This window comes from Ostrinia furnacalis, unplaced genomic scaffold, assembly GCF_004193835.3.
Source record: "Ostrinia furnacalis isolate ACB-3 unplaced genomic scaffold, ASM419383v2 OfSCF7055, whole genome shotgun sequence".
Taxonomy (NCBI): domain Eukaryota; kingdom Metazoa; phylum Arthropoda; class Insecta; order Lepidoptera; family Crambidae; genus Ostrinia; species Ostrinia furnacalis.
Genome location: NW_021137294.1, coordinates 449,332 through 476,224, shown reverse-complemented (window position 1 = coordinate 476,224; position 26,893 = coordinate 449,332). Strand labels below are relative to the sequence as shown.

Below are 26,893 nucleotides of genomic sequence, written 5' to 3'. Positions count from 1 at the left end.
TTTTATTATTTTCAGTTTAGTGTAACTCATATCCTACTTACATTTTTTTTTCATTGAATACGACATGAAAAAATAAATTAATCTATAAATAACTCATCGTTGTCAACCCTAGCAGCAACAAAGCTGGAGTACTTTCTGCTCCCATTTTTTAGTCTTTATTTTCATCAGAGATTTTTTTACTGAAAAAAGGCCTAACCTGCGATGTTTTAAAACATTCTTTCTGCGATCGGGGTATGGATAGTTTTACTAGAATATTCTATATTATTAGTATTAGACAATTAAAAGTTAATTAAGGTTAACTGGTAGAGAATGACATACAACATTAAGCTCGTATTTTATTACCGCAATATTTATCTTCTATACTTATAATAAATCTGTAGAGAGGTCAATTCTGTACATGAAATATATTTTCAAAATAACTATCAGGGGATGATTAGTGATCGATACTGATGCCAAAAATGCAATCAGTAAAATATTTGTCTGTCTGTCTGTCTGTATGTTCCTTATAGAAACAAAAAATACTCGACGGATTTTATCGAAACTTGGTAAAATTATTCTTCATACTCCTGGGCAGGTTATAGTCTACTTAGGAAACCCCACGGGAACAGGAATTGGCGGGAAAATCCTTTTGTATGAAAAATCTAAACCGCTTAAGTTAGACGCTTGAAATTTGGCATGCAGGTACCTGCCCAAGTCTCAATCGAATCGAAGGCCTTCTCATAGTCCACGAACGCCAAGCATAGTGGCAAGTTATACTCCTCAGTCTTCTGTATAACCTGCCGCAGCGTATGGATGTGGTCTATGGTACTATAACCTTTTCGGAATCCGGCTTGTTCGGGAGGCTGGAAGTCATCGAACCTACGCGCGAGACGGTTCGTGATGACTCTCGAAAACAGTTTGGTAGACATGACTTAGAAGCGAGATGGGTCTGTAATTCTTCAGCAAGGTCTTATCACCTTTCTTGAAGAAGAGCACCACCACGCTTCTGTTCCATGCCTCTGGCGTAGTTCCCTGGAGTAGGACGGAGTTAAAGAGTCTCTGAAGGACTTTCAGTATCGGTGTTNTAAATTGTACCACATCAAGTTGTATGGAACTTTACCAAAGGATTTTGAATTTTTTTTAGTAAATCATATTTTAAAGTTATAATAGCGTAGTTATGTTTGACTAACAATAAATGAAAGCAAAAGACTGGCAAAGTAGATTAGATACAAGTGTGCGTTACGATAATAGGAATTACAAAACTTTTACTCAAAATCGTGATAACCTGTAAAACAATATCAATTGTCTATGTTATTAACTACTGTTCCTTTTCGTTACCTAATTTGTTAAAAATGTATCGTATAATATTTTGCCATAGTTTTTTTATAGGCTTGAAATTTATTGAAATCCAATTTAGTAACCCTGTGGTACAAATTATCGAACCGGTTGGCTAAATTGGACCGAAGCTCTGAACTCGTATTTTGTTGATTTGTGCTAAATATACAACAATTGTGTTGATTAATACCTACGAAATAGTAAGTTGAATAATTTCTCTTTAATTATATACCATGAACATTAGCAAAAACAAAAGGAAACTATGTGTAAAATGGGATTGAAAAAACTGGTCCAAATTAGCGGACTCTCCCTTAAGTACTACGTACAGAAGTTTTACTTCGCGAAGGTATTTAAAAAAATGTATGCTCAATGTCATTAACAATATGGTGTAATTTAGCCTGTCTCAAGAGGCAAGCACCATTTTGTTGACAAACGTCAGTGGTCGGCACTGCGCCGAAGCTATAGGGCTGACTTCGGTAAAATGATGTGACGTGAGGTGCCAAACTGCGGAAAATGGCGGAGGAAATACATGATTTAGCATGAATTATCATGAATAATACTAACTACTTATTTACCTCTCAGTGTCTTGAGGCAACTTAAAAAAGTACATTCTGTGTTTTTATTATTATTTAGGCAGTTAAATACTGCACAGTATTTAGTACATCATTTTCTTTATTTTCTTCCATCATACACAAGAATACGCGTGCGTGAGTCAATGTTCGCTCGTATGTGAGGCCTTGTCGAATATTATCCTGTAGGTGGGCCATCGTGCGTGTTTTGTTTTCGATGTAAACTCGCGGAGATGAACAGGCCTGCTATATGGGCAACAGTGTTACTCATTGCAGGTCATGTCATCTCGTTCTATAGCAAAGAATCACCATTGATGAGAGCGAGAGCAAAAATGGAATTTGATAGTTAACACTGTGGCCGATAGTACCTTTTTGTATTTGCGTGATGTCTCATTGTAAAAAATGTCTTTCTTTCGGAGACTCCTGCGATGGTTTTCGTTAAAGCCTGGTCCGTGAGCACGTAGAATCCCGTCCAATGACCCCAAGCTACCCATCCCTATCGCTCGCGCGTAATTATGTTGCTGTCGCGACTGTGCGACGGGCGCCCGCAGTGAGTGTGCGAGCGCGACAGCAACATAATTACGCGCGAGCGATAGGGATGGGTAGCTTGGGGTCATTGGACGGGATTGTACGTGCTCACGGACCAGGCTTTACCTGTTTGAAGAAGCTGGTGACGGTGATGGCGATGGGCTTGAAGCTGTCGAGACAGGCGGCCAGCTCATCGCCGGGCGGCGGCGCGCGGCGCTCCACGCTGCCCTTCCGAGTCAAAGAACCGCCCACCTCGCCCGCGCGACGACGCAGCTGTTCTAGGCTGCTGGACGATGCTTTGCGGTCTGATGAGATAGTTGTTTATTGTTAAAACTGTGTGAGTATAGACAGCACGTCAAGTTAAACGTCCTAGAATCCAGGGATATTATGGATTTCTGTAACCGCAACCGAAATTTTCGGATATCCGAAATAATAAAATAACCGTAACCGATTCAAAAGTTTCGGATAGTTTCAGATGTAGGCAGTTTAAAATTGTTTTTTTTTTGTACAGCATTATAAAGGCATAATAGCCTGATTTACCTTTATCATTACCATCTAGTATATTTTTTTATTATTACTTTTTATTCGATGTAAAGTGTGTGGCCATGAATGAACCGTTTTGGACAACTATTTTTTTTTCCTTTAAAGTTTATAATTGTTTCAAAGTTTATAATTATTTCTTAAGCCCTCATAACTTTATTCTCGCTCAACATCCTAGAGAATTGGGCATGGCTGAAAACCAGTGTTGCAAGGATCTGTCCTTACAACGTATACTGAGCCAGGTCCAATTGCCTTCAGTGTACTTATTAGTTGTAAGTCTAACTACCTGTACCTACCTATGTCTAATGGTTCGAAGGCAATAAATACATTTTTTATTTATTTATTTACTTATTTAACTATTGCAATTTGAATTTTAAAGCACAGATATCCGTAACCGTAACCGAAACCGGTATAATATTATTCCTATATTCGTAACCGAAACTACATATCCATAACATCCCTAGTAGAATCTTAAAGTGGGTTTATGGTAGACGAGCCTACATATTGCGACTTTTAGTGTAGGCGCACATGGGCGACATTCGCCTATTCTTGTCAATTTCATATATTATTAACTTATCGTTGCGACAAAGTCGTGGAGTCGCGCCTACACTTAGCCTATGCGCAGACCACCGATTTTTAGTTAGCCGATAATTGGGCCCGGTTCTAATTTTCATGAAGAATCGGCCGATATCAAATCGGTGTAATGTGTGCACTTTTATATACATGTCCATACTGATTAATAGCCCGACCCAACTATCGGCCAACTAAAAGTCGGTGGTCTACGTCGCGTTCGCTATTCTTAGTATCGCGTTTATATTGCTGCAAAAAGTCATAATGTAAAAGGGCCCTTATGTACTATGGGTGAAATTACAACAATAAAAATGTATAATCTTACGTGCTATCGTCTGCACATTCTGCACAATGTTGTTACATGGATATTAATTAATATATGAACCAACAGTTTACTCATTGAGGACGTACGTAATATAGTCTGCAAAACATGCAAACAGAGACATCTATATGGACCACAGAGAGGAACTAAGGGGTAAAAATAACTTGAATGGGGTGAAAGAGGTGAAAGTTCTCGAGTTACCGAGGAGAGGCTTCTCGCACACGCGCAGACGCAGCTGTTCTAAGCTGCTGGAGGATGCTTTGGAGTCTGCAAGATAATATTACAGCTATTTTGATATAATTCAAGTTCTTTATTAGTAGTTAGGCATTTTCAGAGCACTTTTTACACGTCCCAAATATAAATAAATACACAGAGAGGGCAGACATGAGAACACGAGATGCAAACAACTTTGGTATGGAAATATGGACCTTGGGGAAGAATAAAAGCTACCATTTGGGGTAATAAATAGCTTGAATGGGATGAAATAAATGATGAAAGTTTTCTACTAAATCATGGAGATGGCTAGAGTGGCTTTCGGTTTGGTACAGGTGTTGACCGGGCACAGGTGTATTAAAATTTGGTCATCTTCAAAGCACTAAATTAAGAGGGAAGACACATCGTACTGTTGGACACGTCCCAGGAACCATAATGGGATAATGCGCGCCAGTTCAATAGGCCAGTGACGTCAAGGCATGGTTAAAAGTGTAGCACGGTGTGACGTCACATGGAGTTCAACGCACCATAATTTTACGTAATTACTTGTTTGATTGACAAATACAATAATACACGTGTCCAATATTTTGATAGTATAATTGACAGACAAAGTTTTTTAGGAAATTAGCCTACTCACCCAAGCTGTTGGTATTGCCGTTAGCCGACAGGCTGTCCTTATCTTGCTCCCTTTCTAGACTATTGGCGCCGCTGAGAATGTTAGGCAGCGATACAGCGCTCCAGGCGAGTGGCATGCGATACTTGCCGAGACGAGTGCACGCTGCTTGAGCGCTTGCGCGGACTTTCTCGCGGTTCTGCAGGAAAATTTGGAGGATGGTATAGGCTTGAAATTGTTGAAGGTCACGCTAGAGGTCAAAAGTCATAGGATAATTTTGTTTATTTATTTAAAAACTGTTTGAACCAATAAACTATTTTTCTTTCTTCTACTTTCTTTCTATAACTTTAATGTAAAATAAATATGAACTTAGTGCACTAAAGAATTCTCGACGTTGGGTTTAGTAACGTAAGGATATTAAACGATTTATTTTATTAAAACAATAAATACTGAACTGTCTGATCCATATGTCAGATATCATGAAATTTAATGATACCTTTAATTCTACAGATTACTTTACTTTTGCAGTATCTTTCGAGATAGCTATATGATCACCAGACACCAGAAATACATCTAATCACGAGATCATAATCAAAATTGACACTATTGCCGATTGTTGACAAATCTGCGCAACGGATGTGGGTTGCCAGCATCTGTCAACCCTTAATGATACCCTAGCAAAAGTGGGATGCGAAAACATACCTTATCGTCCTTGATATAAGGCTCCACGCATTCATTGACATCTCCCTGCAGAACTTTCTCGACTCGCACTACCAAGAATACATCGGCCGAAGGGTTCAGTATATCAAATACTGCACTTCTACTGAGCGTTGATAAGTCCGCGTGTGGAACGTGCGCTGCTAACATTTGTCTTGTGCATTCTGAATTTAGGTTGAAGTAGAAGTTTTCTGATAGTTTTTTCTTTTCTTTAGCGTCATAGAGAGCCATTGACGCGAAGAGAGGTTCGACGTCGAGTTCTAGCCTGAGAACAAATTGGAAATGGTAAATTACATTAAGAGCGCTTTCACATTAGGGCGTTATAAGCGCGACAGCAGCGCGGCAGTAGCTTTTTTATAATGTGAAGGCATGCATCCGCTGTCACATAGCATGAAATTTTCAACAGCGCATCTGTCGCGTTTTTCGCGCTGCTAAATCGCCTAAATGTGAAAGCGCTCTAAGAACTAGCGGCCGCCCGTGACATAGTACGCGTGGACCCCGTTGTATAGTCCTCTTAGGGCCCCAAAAAGTTGGCAACCCTAAGTTAGGGGTGAAATTTCGTAAAATTCGTTCTTAGCGGACGTCTATCTACAGGAATATAAGGAATCTACCTGCCAAATTTCAAGTATAATTATAATTGTAGTATAATTGTAGGTTTTATAGTTTCTGAGATTTCGTGATGAGTGAGTCAGTTAGTGAAGATAAGAATTTGGTGATTTCAAAAAACGCTTTAGTATTTTTTTCCCCCAATTTATTAATTAGATATTACATATTTTTCCTACATTTTCTCTACAATTCTCAATGCAATAAATTAAAATTTTCAAGGCAAGTTCATTAGTTTAACATGTAGTTTCTGAAAACAATTCGGACACATGAAAATATACTGAACTAAAATAATGGATAACACGATCAATAAATCTTCTATAGGACAAATAACCTAACCAAATTCAAATATTTAACTTACTTCAACTGGTGGCAGTTGACCAGGACAAATAACCTAATCAAATACACATAACTTTACAACTTACTTCAACTGGTGGCAGTTGACAAGGATCCTGTGGCCCATGACTTCGCTGGGCATTTCAGCCGCGAGCCTTCTCTCTACCGCCTCATCCTCGTCGAGGTACGGAGTGTACAGGCCTAGGAGGTCAGGTTGTCTGTTCTCCAACCTAGGGAAAATTATTAGTCAGTGTCTGCATATCGTAACCAATGCTCTGCCTCTCTAATGTATGAAAAGAACAATTATATGGAGCGTTTAAATGGAATATTCATAAATATTCTAGTGCAGCCAACTTTTCAAGTCACCAACTTTTTCTTGACCTATGGTTTTTATGTTAGCAAAGATATTTTCAGTCATAAAGTAAGCGCAGTAAGGGACGACAGCACAACAAGCTATTATGTAGCTGTAACAGGTGCTACAGCTACATAATAGCTTGTGTGCTATTTGATTGTGGTCAAATACCTGCTTTGTTATGCATAAAAAAACATATTATAGTATAGTCTGATCTTACATTGACTTGGAGTTACAAGAAGGTAGTTATTTAACATACTCTAAGTTTATTGTTTCTTCACAGCACTGGATCATATATATTTTTTGGTTGGGACGAGCAAAAGGTAAAAAGTCTACTTACAGATAATAAATGAATTTTCAATCTTAAATAAAAAATAAAATAAAGTTCTTTATTGCTTCTACAACTTACTTAACTAATTACATAATTAATGTTGATTGATTGGCATAGTACGAGTATAAGAAAGACTACCTCCTAGACTGCATCCCACTTAATATCAGGTGCGATTGTGGTCAAATATCTGCCTTGTCTATATATATAAAAATAAAACCCGTTTTCCGTTGTCACGACATAACATGAAAACGGCTTGACCGATTTGGCTGATTTTTTTTTAATAGTTTTCTAATACTCTGTACAAGGTTTTTACGGAAAAAAATATAAAGAAAATCTCTACGCTAAGGCGGTACGAAGTTCGCCGGGTCAGCTAGTTATGAATAAAAAATTAGGTGGCTCAGCTAATGCTACCTGAGATAATAAGTATCTCTTACCTCTTAGCCTCATTGGCTGCGTCCATTTGCTCCGGGGGCCGCCGTTCAAACAAGTCCGGCAGGAGCGGGTCGGAGGAGGAACTTCTAAGGTCCAGGGAAGCCCACGACCCGCGCGGCGTCAGCGTCTCGTTGCACGACGACGACGACGAGATCGACGCGACGGACTGACGCCCGCTGGATGGTTGGGACTCGAACTGTTGGAGATAGTGACGAGAAATTGAGATTTGTTCTTGTTATACAAAGCACAAACTGTCTGAGGACTCCGTCCTCCGACTTGTTTTTAGACCATAACAAAACGAATGTAGTCATTCCTTCGAATTTTTTGACAATGTAGTTCTTTGGGCACGTATAAGAAAAAAAGCTAGTGGTTTCGCAGGTTAAAAAAGAAATGACATTTAAAGTAACAACACTGAGAGGGCACATGTTCAGAATGTGTCGAAGTTCCAGAGGATGCACCGACCCTGAGTCCACAGTCGTATTTAAAGTAGCCGTAATAGGTGCGTATTTGCAGCAACCATACGTGGCTCAGTTCAAAAGGATGTCATGTTTTACCAGTAGGTTTTCAGGACACAAAATATTATATAGTATATTTTTTAAATTTGGATTTGACATACGTCCTTTTGAACTGACAGCAACGTAGACACAGTCCGTACCTGCTGTGACGTCAGCTCAGCTTCTGCAGGCGCTCGCTCTGGCGCTCGCGGCCGCAGGACGAGCTCGAGTACTGCCGGTGCTTGTCTCCACACACAGTCCGTACCTGCTGTGACGTCAGCTCCTCCGTGGACACGGCGACCGGGTCCGCGTCGACCTCGTAGTGGTGGCGGGGCCCGGCCGCGAGCTTCTCCAGGCGCTCGCTCTGGCGCTCGCGGCCGCAGGACGAGCCCGAGTACTGCCGGTGCTTGTACTCCACCACGGAGTAATCCGATGTGTAACTGCGGATACAGTCGCGGACGAACATCGGCGCTTTTGTGCTGTTGGAAAGGTTTCAATACTTAATACTTTATTGCATATCATATGTGTAGTTAAAAAGGTGCTACATAAATTTGACAGATTACATATGAACCCTGTCTAAAGGGCATAGCAATGTCGGAAGGTAAATAAATAAACAGAACAATCGGAACAGTTAAATAAAACAAGCAATTAACAATTTGAGATTCGAAGCTTTCCATACATACAATTTAATCAAGTCAATAATAAAAAGGATTCATTATCATATTATTCAGGTTATTTCAGCCCGGTGTATAGCAAGGCGGAGCGAAGCCGAGAAACGTTTTGAATCAGATTTAACTCAGTTTGAATGAAATTGACAGAATAAATCTGATAGTCTTGGTAGGAACCGGGCTGGGAATTGCCTTTCTAATTTACAGAGGCAAATAGGCAGAAGATGTCGCCATGAGATTCATGAGAGTGAGTAGTCTGGATCATTTTGCTATCACTGTTAAGTCCCCATACGGGACGAAAGTGTGACGTCAACATCAAGGAGTCTCACCAGAGGGATGACCGTTTTTTCATGTCAACCTCTATATGAAATCGTCATTTGACTGGTATCGACGTCCAGCAAGAGCTCAGAAATGTCGAACTCGGAACTGACGGCAGGTCACCGACAAGCACGCTTTCAATTAGCTCGCACTCACAGTCCGGGTCATACGTCACGCTTCATGCGTCACACTACTCACAGGTCCTCGTCGGGCAGCACGTGCGTGACGGTGCGGATGCGGCGCGGCACGACGAGCAGCTCGATGTCGGTGGACGGGTAGGCGAGCGGGTCGCGCTCGCCCATGAGCTGATCGCACACTTCTTCATAGTCCGGTGGTTCGATCATATCGCACAAAGATATCTGGAAGTTTATGGTTTTAACCTCAATATTATAATTAAATGATAATGATTGCTGAGAGGCTGGACTCAGCAGCCGTCTATGGTCACTTTGTTGACTTATACATTAGGCATGTGAAGCAATGAAGGGTCCATAGATAAAGAGTCAATATACATAGTTTATCGAACCTATGATGTACGACTAACATATTTCTAAGAACATTGTTACTAACTCTACTAATATAGTCTCTAAGTTCAAATTGTTACTAACCAAACTATGCACTGCTTTTGTCTGAAAATAAATGACTTTTATTTTATTTTATTTATTTATTTTTATTATTAATCCCACTTCTAATTTTCATTGCTGTGTTTCCTACACTACAGCGACCAATAAAACCCAACCAGTAAAAAGTATGCCATGGGGAAACAATGTGATTGGACCTGTAACTAAATCAATCAGAAGAACTTATTAGAAGGTTGTAGAAAAGGATTAACTGTGTTCAAGTTCAATAGGAAACATAAAAAGTTTCTAAAAGATAATAGCCTATTCATAGCTTATTCTTATAAGAAGTACTGTAATTTAATTAGAAATATAAAAAACACAAGCGTTAAAATGTTATATGAAATTAGCTGAGCTGGACGTTACCTAAAATGGCATGCATCAATGCTAACAAATATGATATGCTGCTTGTTATTTCAATGTATTCACAATATTACAAATAACTGCATCTTAGGTATATCAGAGAATTTTAAAAATATATTAAAGAAATTAATTTAATAGGTCATTTTTGTGGTTGTTTATAACTTTGAAATCAATTAGTTGGGATGATGGGTTGCTAAGAAATGTTATCTAAATAGCTTGTTTATTTTCAAACAATTCAATTAAAAGACATTCTATTGATAGCTCAGCTGACCTTACTTTTNGCGCCAGTTCAAAGAGGCCAGTGATGACAAGGCGTGGTTTAAAGTATAGCACGCTGTAACCTCACGCGGAACTTAATTTCGTAATTAGGCGATTATCACACTGCGCCGCGCTCCGCGTGATTTCATATAAAAAATCCTGCGCGCAGACGCGTTGTCAGTGTGTTGTGCCGCGCGTGTTTTCTATACAAACTGAGGTACTTGCATACAATGATTAAATCTGTCGTACCGCGTACCGCGGCGGAGCGCGGCGCAGTGTGATAATCGCCTTACTTGTTTGATTGACAAATACAATAATACACGTGTCCAATATTTTGATAGTATAATAGACATACAAAGTTTTTTAGGAAACTAGCCTACTCACCCAAGCTGTTGGTATTGCCATTAGCCGACAGGCTGTCCTTATCTTGCTCCCTTTCTAGACTGTTGGCGCCGCTGAGGATATTGGGCAGCGATACAGCGCTCCAGGCAAGTGGCATGCGATACTTGCCGAGACGAGTGCACGCTGCCTGCGCGCTCGCGCGGACTTTTTCGCGGTTCTGCGGGAAAAATGGAGGTTGAAATAAGCTTGAAACTGTTGAAGGTCACGCTAAGGTCAAAGGCTTTATGATATTTTGCGTTTTAGACATAACAATAAATACCAAATTGTCTGATCCAGATTTCATATTCATCATCATCATTTCAGCCATAGGACGTCCACTGCTGAACATACGCCTCCCCCAATGATTTCCACAATGGCTGGTTGGTGGCGGCCAGCGCCTTCCCGCTACCTTTATGAGGTCGTCTGTCCAACTTGTGGGTGGACGTCCTACGCTTTCATATTAAACTATTGAAAATAGTTATACCATGAACAGATAGCTTTACTTTTACAGATTACTACAGCTCAGCTGCTGTTTGATGAAACACTAAAAACATAGAGAATGGATTCTAATAAATTGTACAAAAAAATACTAATTTGAGATAAGTACTCACGAGATTAGTATTAAACTATTGTTGAGTGTTGACAAATCCGCGCAACGGATGTGGGTTGCCAGCATCTGTCAACCCTTAATGATACCCTAGCAAAAGTGAGATGCAAAAACATACCTTATCGTCCTTGATATAAGGCTCCACGCATTCATTGACGTCTCCCTGCAGAACTTTCTCGACTCGCACCACTAGGAACACATCGGCCGAAGGGTTCAGTATATCAAATACTGCACTTCTACTGAGCGTTGATAAGTCTGCATGTGGAACGTGAGCTGCTAACATTTGTCTCGTGCATTCTGAATTTAGGTTAAAGTAGAAGTTTTCTGATAGCTTTTTCTTTTCTTTAGCGTCGTAGAGAGCCATTGATGCGAAGAGAGGTTCGACGTCCAGTTCTAGCCTGAGAAGAAAGTGGGAATTTATTTATTGGTAATGAAAAAACTTCTGCCTAAAGTTGCCATAACACAATACAAAATTAATGGAAATAAGGAATAAGGCAATTTCCAAAAAAATTTAGTTTTTGTATATTTATATTTTTTTAAACGTGACTAAAATACAATTTAAATAAAATTAAATTATTGGTTTGATTAATGGTTTTTTAAATAAACATAATTTGTGAAAGTCAATAAAACAGACGAAAATAAACTAAGTAAAAATAATGTATACGTTATCATTTAAAAATCAATAAAATTTATGTGTCAGTCATTATAACCTAACCAAATACAAATAACTTATAAGTCAATAACCTTTCCATTTTCTTCTTCTTTTCGTGTCGACAACAAACCTACACAGTGTCAGCCCAAAACTCCGCCACAAGAGTGGCGTTGTCAGCAGCACTCATCAAATCCTCCAGAGTGCAGTTGCTTGATGACAAACCGAAACCTTTCCATGTTTCAAATTCAAAATTCAAAACGTTTATTTGCCAAAAACACAGTAATACAGGGTGACAATATTAAATAGGATCATGTGTTTAGTCTGCTCGCAGACGTGCAAAAATTACAGGATTCAATAGTATTAATGTCAAATAATTAAGAAAATGTCAATGTAAAATTAATAGTATCAATGTCGCCAATTAAAATATTCCTTATAATTATAAAAACATTTGTCCAAAAGCCAGCAAGTCTGCTTTTAAATATAGGGCCTTGGAGTACTTTAAGTTTTTCCGGTAGTAGGTTATACATAACTATACTCGTGTTATATGCATTTCTTTTATAAATATTTTTGCGACAGGGAGTAAAATAACCTAACCATTAAATATCTCTTCATAACTTATTTATTTATTTATTTATTTNTTGCCGCAGTAGTGTTCATACTTTTTTTTACCAAACGATGGGTAAAAGTGGAGTGAAAGTAAAAATCGTTCAAAATTTTAAGGATATAAAATATTTTGATTAACTTTTGTGTAAAAACTGCAAGGATTCCGGGGGTTTTAAGAGTTGGGGTGGACAGCAACGCTACTTAAGTTGCCGATACAAACAAAAAAACAGAAATATTTGAAAAATGGTGGTCGTGGTAATGTAAAATATCATAAGGGGTGTCAATATTCGAAGAATTTCGTAATTTATTGTGTAACTTAAAAAATAATTGAGATAGATTTTTTTCCTTATTTTTCCTAAAGTAGTCATGACTATGTCCTTCCTGCAGCGCCGGCTTATCCTTGAATTTTGGGACACGTTGACTTTTCGGGAAGAGTAGGGGTTGGTGACAAATGTATTCTACTCTGCCGTCACCACACGGCCGTAAGAGGCGACTTAGGGACTACACATCAAACAGAGAATGGGCAGCAGCGCTCTCTGAAAAACATCAATCTTTTAAACTGCGATCTCCAACCCGCCTGCCAAGCGTGGAGATTATGGCAAAACCCTCCACTATAGTGGAGGAGGCTCATAGTCCAGCAGTGGACTGTAAAGGGCTGTTGATGATGACTTTTCGGATAGATCCAGTTAATTCTTTAACCTATTACTGATATCGTTTGAAAGAGCTCGTGAAGCACTTTCAAGATCAGTAAACAGTTTTTCGATATCTTGTGTAGTTTAGAAATAATCGAATGAGATCACTTATCGTTTCCACCCTGTATTAATAGCACTCACAGTAACGAGCCCGAGTACTGTCGGTGCTTGTACTCCACCACGGAGTAGTCAGATGTGTAGCTGCGGATGCAGTCGCGGACGAACATCGGCGCTTTGGTGCTGTTGGAAAGGATTCATCATCATTATCTGTTTGCGCCTCAGACTAGCAGATCAGGTTCAGCTGGGATAGGTAGTACTCGTACTGAAATGAATAATTTTGATTAAAGTTTAGACTATAACGTTTATTTGACGTTTACAATGGTAATCAAATGAAAGTTAATAAGTGAAGAAGGTGAAATTTATGTCATCGCGTTTTATACATGGAGGACAGCGCCATCTATCGGAGTACCGAAGAACTGTGAGGCACCGGTCGATGTATGTCTTGCTAATCTGTGACGCATCGTTTCTCCTCCAGTTGCCGCTGGATGGCGTTGGTGTTAACATAATCCTATTATTCAGGTTATTTCGGCCTGGTTTCCAACAAGGCGGAGTGAAGCAGAGTAATGTTTTGAATTAGAATCAGATTTAATCAGGGTTCGAGGATATAATATCAAGGGATATATATCTTGATATATATCGGATATATATCCGATATATATCAAGCCGGTTTTAATGATATACAATCAACTTTTAAAAGTTGTTACTGTATTTGTACTTTTTGACATAAGATTTTTATTTTTTTAGTTGATTTTGCGGTATTTAAAAGAAATTTTATGTTTTTGCTTTATTTGTCTGATTTTAAGTTTTAAAAACATTAAAAACATGTTTATGTAACACTTATGCAATAGTATTCATGAATAATACAATAAAATAATAGTATGGCTTTCATACAAAATTGATATATATCAAAGTTGATATATATCTGATATATATCATAAATATCCGATATTTTGATATTTATAATACATATCGGATATTTTCGAACCCTGGATTTAATTCAGTTTGAATGAAATTGACAGAATAAATATGATCGCCTCCATGTATGATCGTTTCCACCAGGAAATTAAAAAGGCCATTCTGCAGTAGTGACTAAGACCCGGTGTCTTAGTCCCTACTGCAGAATGGCCTTTCTAATTTACAGAGGCAAATAGGAGGAGGATGTCGCCTCTCATGACTTTTACGAGAGTGGGTAGTCTGGATCATTTTGCTATCACTGTTCAGTCCCCATGCGGGACGGAAGTGTGACGTCAACATCAAGAAGTCTCACAGGTCGCGCTCGCCCATGGCTGCTCGCACTCACAGTCCGGGTCATACGTCACGCTTCATGCGTCACACTACTCACAGGTCCTCGTCGGGCAGCACGTGCGTGACGGTGCGGATGCGGCGCGGCACGACGAGCAGCTCGATGTCTGCGAGCGGGTCGCGCTCGCTCATGGCTGCTCGCACACTCACAGTCCGGGTCACCTCACAGGTCCTCGTCGGGCAGCACGTGCGTGACGGTGCGGATGCGGCGCGGCACGACGAGCAGCTCGATGTCCGCGCTCGGCCATGGCTGCTCGCACTCACAGTCCGGGTCATACGTCACGCTTCACGCGTCACACTACACAGGTCCTCGTCGGGCAGCACGTGCGTGACGGTGTGGACGATTTTCGCGGGCGGGTAAAGGCATGCGTCCAGCCTTAATGATGTTGTCGGTCCACCTTGTGGGTGGACGTCACACGTTGCGTTTTCCGGTACGCGGCCTCCACTCCAGAACCTTGCTGCCCCATGGTTGCTCGCACGCTCCTAATAGTCCGGAACATGCGTCACACTACTCACAGGTCCTCGTCGGGCAGCACGTGCGTGACGGTGCGGATGCGGCGCGGCACGACGAGCAGGTCGATGTCCGCAGACGGGTAGGCGAGCGGGTCGCGCTCGCCCATGAGTTGATCACATACTTCTTCATAGTCCGGTGGTTCGATCATGTCGCACAAGGATATCTGGAAGTTTATGGTTTTAACCTCAATATTATAATTAAATGATAATGATTGCTGAGAGGCTGGACTCAGCAGCCGTCTATGGTCACTTTGTTGACTTATACATTAGGCATGTGAAGCAATGCAGGGTCCATAGATAAAGAGTCAATATACATAGTTTATCAAACCTATGATGTACGACTAACATATTTCTAAGAACATTGTTACTAACTCTACTAATATAGTCTCTAAGTTCAAATTGTTACTAACCAAACTATGCACTGCTTTTGTCTGAAAATAAATGACTTTTATTTTATTTTATTTATTTATTTTTATTATTAATCCCACTTCTAATTTTCATTGCTGTGTTTCCTACACTACAGCGACCAATAAAACCCAACCAGTAAAAAGTATGCCATGGGGAAACAATGTGATTGGACCTGTAACTAAATCAATCAGAAGAACTTATTAGAAGGTTGTAGAAAAGGATTAACTGTCTTCCAGTTCAAGTTCAATAGGAAACATAAAAAGTTTCTAAAAGATAATTAAATAAATAAATAGCCTATTCATAGCTTATTCTTATAAGAAGTACTGTAATTTATTTAGAAATATAAAAAACACAAGCGTTAAAATGTTATATGAAATTAGCCGAGCTGGACGTTACCTAAAATGGCATGCATCAATGCTAACAAATATGATATGCTGCTTGTTATTTCAATGTATTCACAATATTACAAATAACTGCATCTTAGGTATATCAGAGAATTTTAAAAATATCTAAAGATATGAGTTGAATATGTCTTTTTTGAGGTTGTTTATTAACTTTAAAATCAATTAGTTGGGATGGACAGTTGCTAAGATATGTTATCTAAATAGCTTATTTATTTTCAAACAATAGTCGATTATAAGACATTCTATTGATAGCTCAAGTGACCTTGCTTTAAGTAAAATGTTTATACTTGAGTGTTCACAAAAGTATACTAATTAAAAACAGGCAAGGTCAAGAAGTGTTAAATACATAATGTATTTAACCACTTACTTGTTTCTAATTTAATAATTAGAAACAAGTAAGTGGTTAATCTTAACATCAAATTATATATTTTGTTTAACATGAATGACCTATAGAGTATAGTATGAGATACTTAATTTTTAACACCCCAATACATACACCGATAAGTATAATGACTGTATTGTATAGCGGCTTGGTAAATATCTTAATGCTAATTGAATTAAATTAAAGCCACAAGTGTATTTACAATACAGCAGTTTCTAAACAATATTTCTGTGATAAATAAATAAATGTGTAACAAAGCAAATACTCTACAGTTTCAATGCATTACTACTCTAGCTAATGATTAATTGGATTGACTAATTTTAATTAATTCTAATAAGGAATTCTAATCACATACATTGAGGAAACTATTCGTAATGAATCAGTATGAAATGTACCTGATATGAATAATAATGATTTACAACTTACAGAAGACGAGCACCCAGACAGAGTCCCAGCCTTCGACTGGTTAGTATACACCTTACGAGCATCCCCAGCATTCCTATAAATAGGGAAAAATCAATTTTGCCGTATTTTTACACGACCCAGACCCTTGCCATGCACGGTTAGTCCCAACCCTTGCGTTGAATTCATTTACCCAGAAGACTGCTGGTATTTGCGTCCAAGTGTCATCTAAACTTGGACCGTAGGGAGGCACCGACCAAACACTGTTAGAAAATTCACTTTATTCGTGATTATCAGTAAAACCAAACAACTTGATTTTATTTACAAATTACAACAACACACAAACCACAAACGAATTGGAGTGTCAGTTAATGACAGTTGGAAATTGGTGTTGCCATGATTTGTCATTTTATGGCGTGTACGCACGAAATTATTTCGTTGAATGAAAATTAATGAAAATGAATTAAATCTATTTTACAAATACATACTTGATAATTTTACATACCTACTTGCTACAGAAAACGAATACAGTCAAAACTGAAATTTTTGTTCTTAATTTTGTAGAAAAAAAAAGCAAACACCTACTCGCTTAGAATAGCAAAATACGCAAGAATATGAATTTATAAGTAAGGAATTTTAAGGATGGCGAGGTTCGATGAACTCTATTTTTTCTCCTTTGTCGCGTCCTGAGCTAACAGGACATCTACAAATATTTTTTTAGTAGAAAACAACTAACGCAACAAGTCTTATCTTCAAAGGACTATCCTATTCACAGATTAGAGAGTATGATCCTATTAGATAGTTGTCGTCAAGCGTGGGCGTCAGACTACACGAAGAAAGGTCAAAGGCTTGCTTTAATTAGCATTCAGCCGATTTGCATCTGCCTGGAACTGTGGACAAAGACAAAAGCCTGCGGCTGAAGGAGATTAGGACATAATTAGATACGAAACGTGTTTAAATACTTGAAGATTGAAGTACTTAATTGAGCAATTTGCTTACGTCTATTACTTGATTTTAGGTATTTTTTAGATCTTGTACTAAAAAGATTTTCAATTATGAAATAACTTGTTAAATAACGTTTAAGACCAAAAATCGTGTGTTTTTATGTCATTATCATCATTTCAGCCATAGGACGTCCACTGCTGAACATAGGCCTCCCCTAATGCTTTCCACGTTGATCGATTGGTAGCGGCCTGCATCCAGCGCTTCCCTGCTACCTTTACGATGTCGTCGGTCCACCTTGTAGGTGGACGTCCCATGCTGCGTTTTCCGATACGCGGCCTCCATTCCAGAACCTTGCTGCCCCATCGGCCGTCAGTTCTGCGTACTATAGGTATGCCCTGCCCATTGCCACTTCAGCTTGCTAATCCGTCGGGCTATTGTCAGCGACTTTAGTTCGTTTACGGATTTCCTCATTTCTGATTCGATCTCGCAAAGAAACACCATGTTTTGTGTTTGTTGTTGTGTTTTTATGTATTGTTAAGTAAGTAGTTAGAAATTACACCTTTAACCCATTCAGACAGCCTGCTGCGTCAATTAGCTTCGATTACTTACCTTATACAGTTTGTGATCAAGTGGGTCTCCTGTGGAGTCTAGAGAAACTGCAAATTATAATCGCAAACCAGTCGAATAGTGGTCGATTCGATTGTCGATTCGATCAAAAAGTGTATTTTCTTTAGGGCGGCTAGACTATATTGGACCCAAAAATCTTATTTGCTCCTCCCTTCCACAATCTGCCTGGATGCATCCACGAGTTCACGCACATAGTCGTGCAACACACGCACGTGGTGCCATCATATGCACAATCACGGAAGGCGTGTTGACTCGCCGCATGCATTAAATCCTCCACGAGCTAATTGGATTGTGGTAAGGCTTCGTGCGCACGAGACCGCCGTCCGTGAACTTGATTTAGGCCTTGAGGGTGACATTTTGTCTGGGTCTGTGTGACACGCTAATTAAAGACTGTCTAAAATTAGGTAGACTTATATACAAGAAATAATGATGAGGTACTTCTGCCTATTTAGATAAATTCCTTAGAATTCGTTAAAAGGACTTTATGGGTATTTGTGATTGTTTAAAATTATTTTGCTACTTGAAGCAATGAAGAAATGATTGCGCAAAATAAAATTGTTAAATTATTAAATACATATTTTATTTATGCCTAAACCAGATTTAGCCCATAATGACACTATATTTATTATATTATCAATTGTGAAATAGAACTGTTTTTTTTAAGTTGCTAATTTAATATTTTACTTCCATAATGCATCCTTGAAAGTGTAGAACCTTACACTTTCGTCAAACTTAGAAGGGCTAAGGTGAAGCACTTTCTACTTATTGTGTTAAAACAACAAGGCCTTGCAGAGTGTCCGTTAACTTTTGTTTGGTAAGTAAGTCAAAGTGGACAACCTTGGGTGTTGAGTGGTTAAGTTGTCAAGGATGATAACTTGAAAACAGAACGAGCCTACTCTAAGGTTTAGGCTTTTCTATATTTGGATATCTTTATTATCCTGTTCATGTTCATTAGCTGAAGTTCTACAAATTATTATAATACAAAAGATAATATCTTTACGAGGTTTAGTAACTAATCTCATTGGTTTTTTCAAAATACTTATCCAACTAATCACCCGGACCATTATCAGTACCTTTATATGCATAATTATATTCAAGTGTTAATCAAAGCTTGCACTTTTTTATTCAAAGTACATAACAATATCATCTTTTAACATAATTTTTATTGTAGGTAGGAAATTTTGCGCATTTCTACACCGCCGCTACTGCGTAGGCGGTTACACGCTCGTTCGTAGCAACGTGACTACGAGTTACGTACTACGAAGCGATGCTACGCATTATAATTTTTGAGTCGGTAATCGAACTCATTTTGAAAAGAACACATCCTTCTATTCATTTAGTTATAGTGCTCATAAGTTCAAAATAAGTCATATGAAGTTATTAATCACAGAGAAAAAAAACCTGATAAAGGAATTAAAAGTAAATTAACTGTGTATTCGAAGAAACGGGACTATCGAGAATAACAATGGAGTCCAATGACCCAGGATTGAATCCTTTGGGAGCTAGACTGCAAATAGAACACGGTAGTACTAGCAGTACTAAAAGCTTGGGTTAGTCACTTATGAAATTGACGCAAGGTCATTGCTCTTATTCTGTAACTTGATTTTCGTCATTAAGTAAAAATTACTTTGTGTATTTTTGTTTTATTTCCATTTGATGACTAAACATAATTTGTACTTATGTACCGCCGACATATACGAAACATAAGCCAGGTAGGCCTAAAGGCAGTCGTTTGCACTAAAATGGAGTTTTCTTCAAATTTTCCACACAAAACAACCATCGAAAACAGTTGGATTAATGCGATCGTTTGTAACTGTCATAGCAATTTCTACAAAGCCGGAGTCAGGTTGCGAATGCCTTATTATAATGCGGGTGACATGCAAAAGAAATATGATAATATTGTTTTTCGGTCAACGCACTAAACAGCAGCGGTTCCCAAAAGGTACAAGTTTTCGACTGTCAACATTTTTTTTAAAGAATCGGTACAAATATCGGGACTGGTTTTGGGAACACTAATTTAGTAGTTGGTAGTAGCATAGAGTGATTGAACAAACCAAGATTTTAGATAATTTTTTACATGACATATTAATCCTTAATACAATTTTTCTTAAAAGTTGTTAAAACAACCTTATTCAATTGTAACAAAGACGTGTTGCGAACTTATTGGCTACTTTTTTGGGTGTAACGAACTATTTGATGCTGACTTTACATTGATCTTTCGTTCCCAAATATTTTTATAAAAAGTTTGAGAGCCACTGTTAGGGCCGCTACGAAAGGTCACAGGTCAAAGATCAAATGTCTTTAAAGGGAATAAAAATAACAAAAGCGTTTGAAAAATATAATACTGACGGAAGTAAATCCACACCATTGAAGTCAAGGGCGTATAAAAAAATCTAAACGAAAAACGAATAAATCATTGATATAAAAGGCACGTCTTTCGCGTTCTCCGTAACTTCAGACTAGTTCAGACTAATCCTTTTTTCCTTGTTATGATCAGTTGACCCGCTTATCCTAATTCCCTGGGACCCATATCCCGACCTTCAAGGTTGGAACCCTCGGATATTAGACTTTAGACAAGCAGTTCAGGACTAAAAGGGTTATTTCCAGCCATTATGCACACAAAAAAGGTTGAAACTTTGGATCTAGTTCGATTAATGTAACTTTGTTACAAAACATGAAAATCAAGATTATTCTTCGCATAAAATAAACAATACGAGTANTACGAGTATCTAATAATGACTTTTAATTAGGCTCACAAACTTTATTTGAAACTCTGCAAAATAAACATAATTTAGATAGGTCCTCGTCAAACGTAAACAATAGAAAATTCGAAAAACAAAGGGCCTAAACTGAATCACGGATTCAGTTATCTTTTTGAAATGAAGTTACAAACAATAGCAGACAGCTATTGGAAATACTAAATGGATTAAAATCTGCGCCGGCGGGCTGCCCCGCCCAGGTTGGTTGGGCGGCCAGCCGCCTCAGTGCGAGTCGCGAGCCAGCCGGGCGTGCAAGCCTCCTTGCTGAAACCTCCACCGCGAAACCATTGTCTATGACCATTTGTAAATAAAAATAAATGGCGCTCGAATTGACAGTTATTGCGCGTGTTGCTGGCCAGTGTTGTGATTCGAATTCGATTTGAATACTGGCTGGTTTATTACGGACGTTAGGAAAAATAAAAATTAGTCTTAATTCAAGTGTTGCGTCTTGCGTACCATTAATTTAGTGACAGTTAACTTGTGACTATTATTAGGTAAATAGTTTATTTTCGATCGAAGAAAGCACATTCGATCTCTTTCGTCGTAAACTCGAAGAATAAACTAGTTTTTTTTGTGCAGACATTTCAAACTGAAAATTTTCAGTTTGTGTGTTACTGTGTGAAGTCGCAGTTCAAAACATTTTTTAAATTTTATACATTTAAGTAACCGTTAGACTCCGATTGGGTTTCAATTGATAGTAAAACAAAGACAGACTGAAGAAAACAAAAACGGAGAGCCTAACGTATACGACAGTGCAACAGGTGACCGACACAACGACACTCGACATGATTTTGTACGATGTAAGTATTTTCTAATAATTTTATGTTAACTTTTTGAGTCTTTACCATTTGGAATACAAAATAAATAATATGTATGTTTTTCATTAAATATTCAAATTGAAGCATCTAGCTTTTACAAATAAATAGGCTTTGGATTGGATGGATGGATTTTGTTTATTAATAATTAATTGTGTATATTAGGTGAATGTAATAAAACTTTTAACCTAGAGAATTTTTTCACGATGCCGCGCATGTTTTCCATTCCCATGCAAAGGTAACATTACAAAACTGTATTACTTATTCAGAGATACAATTTTTCTCATCTGTTTTTCCCCCAGCAGACATACTTGGTAATGATTAATTAATATTTTGTACAAAGTACTTACTGCTCTGTCTACAATTATCACGTCTAACAACAACAAACAGTTTTTATGCCGTTAAATAAATATTTTTTCGTCTGAAAGCTCTATAGGTTTTACAGATAGGTATCTGTCGTATTGTGCAGGGCTCAACATACAGTACATACTTTAAAAATATTTCAGACCTAGAACACGCACCTAAGCTGAGTTGTACCACCTAACTTTAACCGTAATTATAGAGACAACCGGTGTTTTTGTTTGGAGATTGACAGATTTTTGACGTTTGTTACAGTTAAGTAAGATGGTGCAACCCAGCCTTAGTCTAGACTGCTCCATTATTGTTCTTTAATAGCTGTTTAATTATTGAATAATCGACATCACACATTGAGTTATAATGTACTTAATATTACTTCAATGACATCACATCAGACTATAGGTACATTAATACAAAATAGCGTCATTACAATCACATACGATACCATAGTGTTTGGTATACCGTTGTCTGTATACCTAACATAGATCTATTAGTCATCGTTATAACGTTTGAAGCCTATTTATAAACTAAACTTGACCCTGTATCGCTATAGCCTGTTTTAATACGTGGAAAAAGGGTCTTGGCCCAGTCTATTAATAACCATGTTAACCAAAATGACCACTACAAATTGGACGCATTCTATAATTAAAATATACTGGACTAAGAGCCAATGAATTTTATTAAGCTCAGCTTAAAAAGCTTTTATAAAGGTCTGGCGTTCACTAGCTCTTGCTCTATAAGTACGCAATGTAAATTCACAAATAAGTATGTGCATTCTAAGGAATCCGTGTTAGACGACTGAAAAAACTTTTAATTGATGTTAAAACATTAGCTAAAGTTGATATATGGGGAGTAGTGTAATTTGAATGTCTGTTTTGTAAGTTAACACTAAATTATTTTTTATATTTCCTAAGAAGTTTGGGGGTTTTCCAATGGTACCTACCTAACTAAATCATCACAGGTTAGTATTAAACAGATCTATGATATTCAAAATATAATTGAGAAACGTTAAATAAATCTGTTAAATATGTAAACTCTACAAGATAATAAACATTCCTCTCTACAAAGCAGACACATCTAACTTATTAAGCTGGAATATAACCTTATTTTCTGGGTCTAATTTATTAAGACAATTATTTTTCCCTAGTAATAAGCAATCACGAGCAGACCAAGTAATAAAGTGATGTGGGCGAAGATATTTTCGATTTTAGCTTAATGCTGGCTTTAGGAATATTGTTTATCGGCAAATAAAGTTTTCCAAATCTATTAATATACTTATCTTGTAAGAAGCCTCCCACACACCCATAGGGTATCAAGTTTATTATGTTTTAACTTCTTCTTTGCGATCTCAGTTATTAATTAACTACTATTTATAAATAGAAATAAACGAATCTCTAGCACTAGCATCTCCTTTTGGCCACTAATTTTGTTTGATGTCGGGACATATTATTTATTTATTTGAACACCAACATGATACATGTATGACATAGTAACTTAGAACAATCATACCAAAAGTTAAACAATTCCTCACATGTCCCAGTAACGTTATATCAACTTTCGATGCGGCTGCAGAGTCTACGGTTAAAAACTATTTGGCAAAATTATCAAATCATATTACTTATTAATTTTATTTATCAAAATCCAAAACCTTAGCAATTATAAAACAATAATCATCAATATTATGTATAGAATAAAATCTTGCATGAATACAAATACCTAACTAATACGTATTTCATGATTTTGGGTTTTGGAAGGCTCATTAATCGATCAGTCTCTTTTAATTATTCTTATACAATGGCGGCTCATAAAGACTGTTTTCAGTGTTTCAGACTACACAAAAGATATCCTTTTAAACAAACAATTAATCAACTGAAAACAATCAATGCCCCAAGTAAATTCTTCCCACGCATTCCTAAAGGCTACGTTTAAAGGTTACAGGTTGGCATTTGCGCCTAATCCCGTACTAGGTCTCTAGTCCGCAATTCCAGACATACTAGTACCTACTCCAGTACTAGGTCTGTTGCCCGCTGTGCTAGGGACATCTATAGTAAACGTTTAGTGCTGAAAGGGTGGTAAATGCTATCACCAGCGCCATTCCACGACTACGCAGGCGGCCCAAGGAAAAAAGAGCTAGCGGGGCGGATGTCTTGGTCCTGAATATGTCGGTCTTTAAAACTAGGTGTTAAAGACTTTCTTATTAAAAAACAAATTTACTGAAATTTTAGCAACTAGTAAAAGTACAAGTATTTAAAAAGCTTACATAGGTACATAATAAAATAAAATTTGTTAGAAACGGCATCTTCGTTTATTCATACTTTTTCTGTTCTGTGATTCGTAGAAGCAGAATAAGAAGAAGAGTTCAGTACCTACTGACAAGAAGAGTTCAAATCCCTCAAAATATTAGTAGCGAACGAGCATTTACGAGTATGTTCAGTCCTACTTGTATATGATCTGTACAGTATTAGGTAGGTAATTTGGGTAGTTTGGCCACGCTAATTACAGTAATTTAACAGTTCCGCCTAGTTCAGCCATTTGCATGCAGACTTCTGCAAAAACCTCTGTCACTGCCAGTTACTGGCGTTCATCACTTGTGCTGCCTTTAGCTGAAGGACAAGGCTTGGGGCTCAACCTTGGACCCTAAGTCAAGGGGGCAGGGTGGGCTTTCAGTTGCAGAGGCGAGATGAGGTGTGAGGCCGTGCGGTGACGGCGCGCGCAGCATCAAGAGCGGTAGGGATGTTGAGGTCTCGATAGATTTGTGCGTTTCGTAATAGTTAGTAGAATTGTAATAATTATTTTACATTACGCATCTTAAGATGGTCATGAAAAGTGAAACTGATATTCGAAAATAAATTATTCGAAAACCCTTAGTCCTATTTAGCAGATATTGACAGGATGTACTAAAAACTGTTGTAATTTTACAGTTTCAAGAAATTATTTTTGATAGAGACATGAATATGATTATTTGATTTCATTTGATTATGCGTTTATTCAAGTTTACTGTCAAAAATAGTAAAAAATAAATAAATAAAGTCAAAAATAAATAAATGTAAAAGTAACCGGAAGAGATATGAAATTCATGCAAATCGTTTATAGGTTCCGGTAATGTTCAATAATATGTTAAATGAAAATAAAGTTTTATGAGTCACTTTACGCTAGTTTTTCATGATTAATTGTTTACTAGCATAGCCATCCCAAAACATCCATTAACTTTACACGTCCCCCTGTCTTTAACACGTTACCTGAGGGAAAGATAAGGCGATACGCCCTCAACTACCCTAAACCACCTCGAATCACGTTTCAGACGTTCACCAGTCCATAAACGTTTGTAGGCTCTAAAATTTCAATAATGAGTTGAAAAATCGACATCGCACCTCACTAGCCTCCAGTATCCAGTTCCACTGCGATGGGTGCCCGCGTGCGTCCTGCGGCCGCGATTTGAGCTTAAAAACCTGAAAATTAATCAAAATTAACACAAAATGTTGAGTGAATAACTGAAAATATGGGTGTGGACAGTCTTCCGCCTCAGCGGACGTCGGTAAGTGGCACATTGTACACAGAAAGCAATTGAAAAGCACTGATGCTGGAGACTGTATCGAAAACTGTTTTTGTTTTATGGTTATGTGTGGAGCTGCAGTATTATGTGGTTTCGGACGGGATTTGTATGCAGATGCGTCGGTTTTAAATTGTAGCGAGACACGCCAAATGAAAGACTTTTTGACGGTGTGTGAATTTTATTCAAACATTCATTTGGTCTTTGGTTGTGGGACTGGAAAATGTATGCTTGTAATGGAAAGGCCATTATGACTTTTGACATTTCGGTGACCCGTACACAGACATTATTTGAATTGAATTTCAATAAGTAGAGGCTTTGAAGCTGATTCGTCTGTAATTAACTCATTTGTCAACTCTATAATTTATTTATTTACTCTTTAAAGGGTAGAAATAGGAGCTTACTTAAATAAAATTCACATGAATAATCTTAACTTGCAATTAGGTATACAATATAATTATATCATATCATGCAGTAACGGGACTTACGCTATAATGAACTCCATATCCTGCCGACATTTACAAACGTACTTCTTCTATCGTGTGGGCTGTAAAAACTGACATCACAACCCTTCGGTGTCAGATTTATGAGTTGCCACAGGCGTCTGACATGACTCAATCATACCGTTGAACGTTTATACCTTCTATCTGATCTCCTCTAATAATTAATTTATAGTAACTGGTTTTTGCCCGCGGCTTCACCCGCGGGTTCTTATCTATGCCCGCGTGAAATTCAGTTTGTCACAGATCGTAAATAGCCTATAGTTATAAAGAATATTACTATTTTACTCTGAGTTATAAAGAATAATACTGTAAAATTTGATCAAAATCCGTTTATGTAGTTTTTTCGTGAAGAAGTAACAAACATACACACTGACAAACTTTCACCACAATATCAGTGTGATTATTTTGATTTCATATGCTTAATATCTAAGAAAATCATTACGTTTATTATAAAAGATTATTTTGTATTTGACTGGCGCATTTTAAATCCAATTTTCTCTTTCTTTTACCTAATTAAGGCGTGTTGACAGCGCGTCATGTTAATTGGAAGCCGTAATGATGGCGGCTCGAGCCAAGGAAGCAGCGGGATTATAATTACTGGTGGCTATAATTTTTAGTGACTTATGTCTTCTAATAATTTTTATTACGGCTCCTTTTGCATACCACATAACATACACACTCTTTTTTCTCTTTATAACAGTGTAAAAGAGCAAGATAAACTGTCGCGGTGACAAAAAGTCACCCGTGCGCGCAGAGCCTAAAGGTTCAGTCAAACC

The 26,893-nt window shown here is 37.9% G+C and overlaps 2 protein-coding genes across 2 annotated transcripts in view; one reads left to right on the top strand and one right to left on the bottom strand.

Moving 5' to 3' along the window:
• Positions 1-16,940, bottom strand: part of Zir (dedicator of cytokinesis) — a 30,287-nt gene extending 13,347 nt beyond the window's left edge. The window contains exons 1-10 of the mRNA XM_028318937.1: positions 16,755-16,940; positions 16,586-16,658; positions 9,119-9,279; positions 8,200-8,413; positions 7,443-7,636; positions 6,415-6,555; positions 5,372-5,651; positions 4,694-4,868; positions 4,045-4,110; positions 2,538-2,716 (exon numbers count right to left, since the gene is read on the bottom strand). Coding sequence (XP_028174738.1) covers positions 2,538-2,716; positions 4,045-4,110; positions 4,694-4,868; positions 5,372-5,651; positions 6,415-6,555; positions 7,443-7,636; positions 8,200-8,413; positions 9,119-9,279; positions 16,586-16,658; positions 16,755-16,789 — 1,518 coding nt within the window. The 5' untranslated portion in view covers positions 16,790-16,940. The remainder of the gene's footprint in view (positions 1-2,537; positions 2,717-4,044; positions 4,111-4,693; positions 4,869-5,371; positions 5,652-6,414; positions 6,556-7,442; positions 7,637-8,199; positions 8,414-9,118; positions 9,280-16,585; positions 16,659-16,754) is intronic.
• Positions 16,941-21,573: 4,633 nt separating this feature from the next.
• The window catches only part of Dyrk2 (Dual-specificity tyrosine phosphorylation-regulated kinase 2), a 77,610-nt gene continuing 72,290 nt past the window's right edge, over positions 21,574-26,893 (top strand). The window contains exon 1 of the mRNA XM_028318960.1: positions 21,574-21,692. Coding sequence (XP_028174761.1) covers positions 21,678-21,692 — 15 coding nt within the window. The 5' untranslated portion in view covers positions 21,574-21,677. The remainder of the gene's footprint in view (positions 21,693-26,893) is intronic.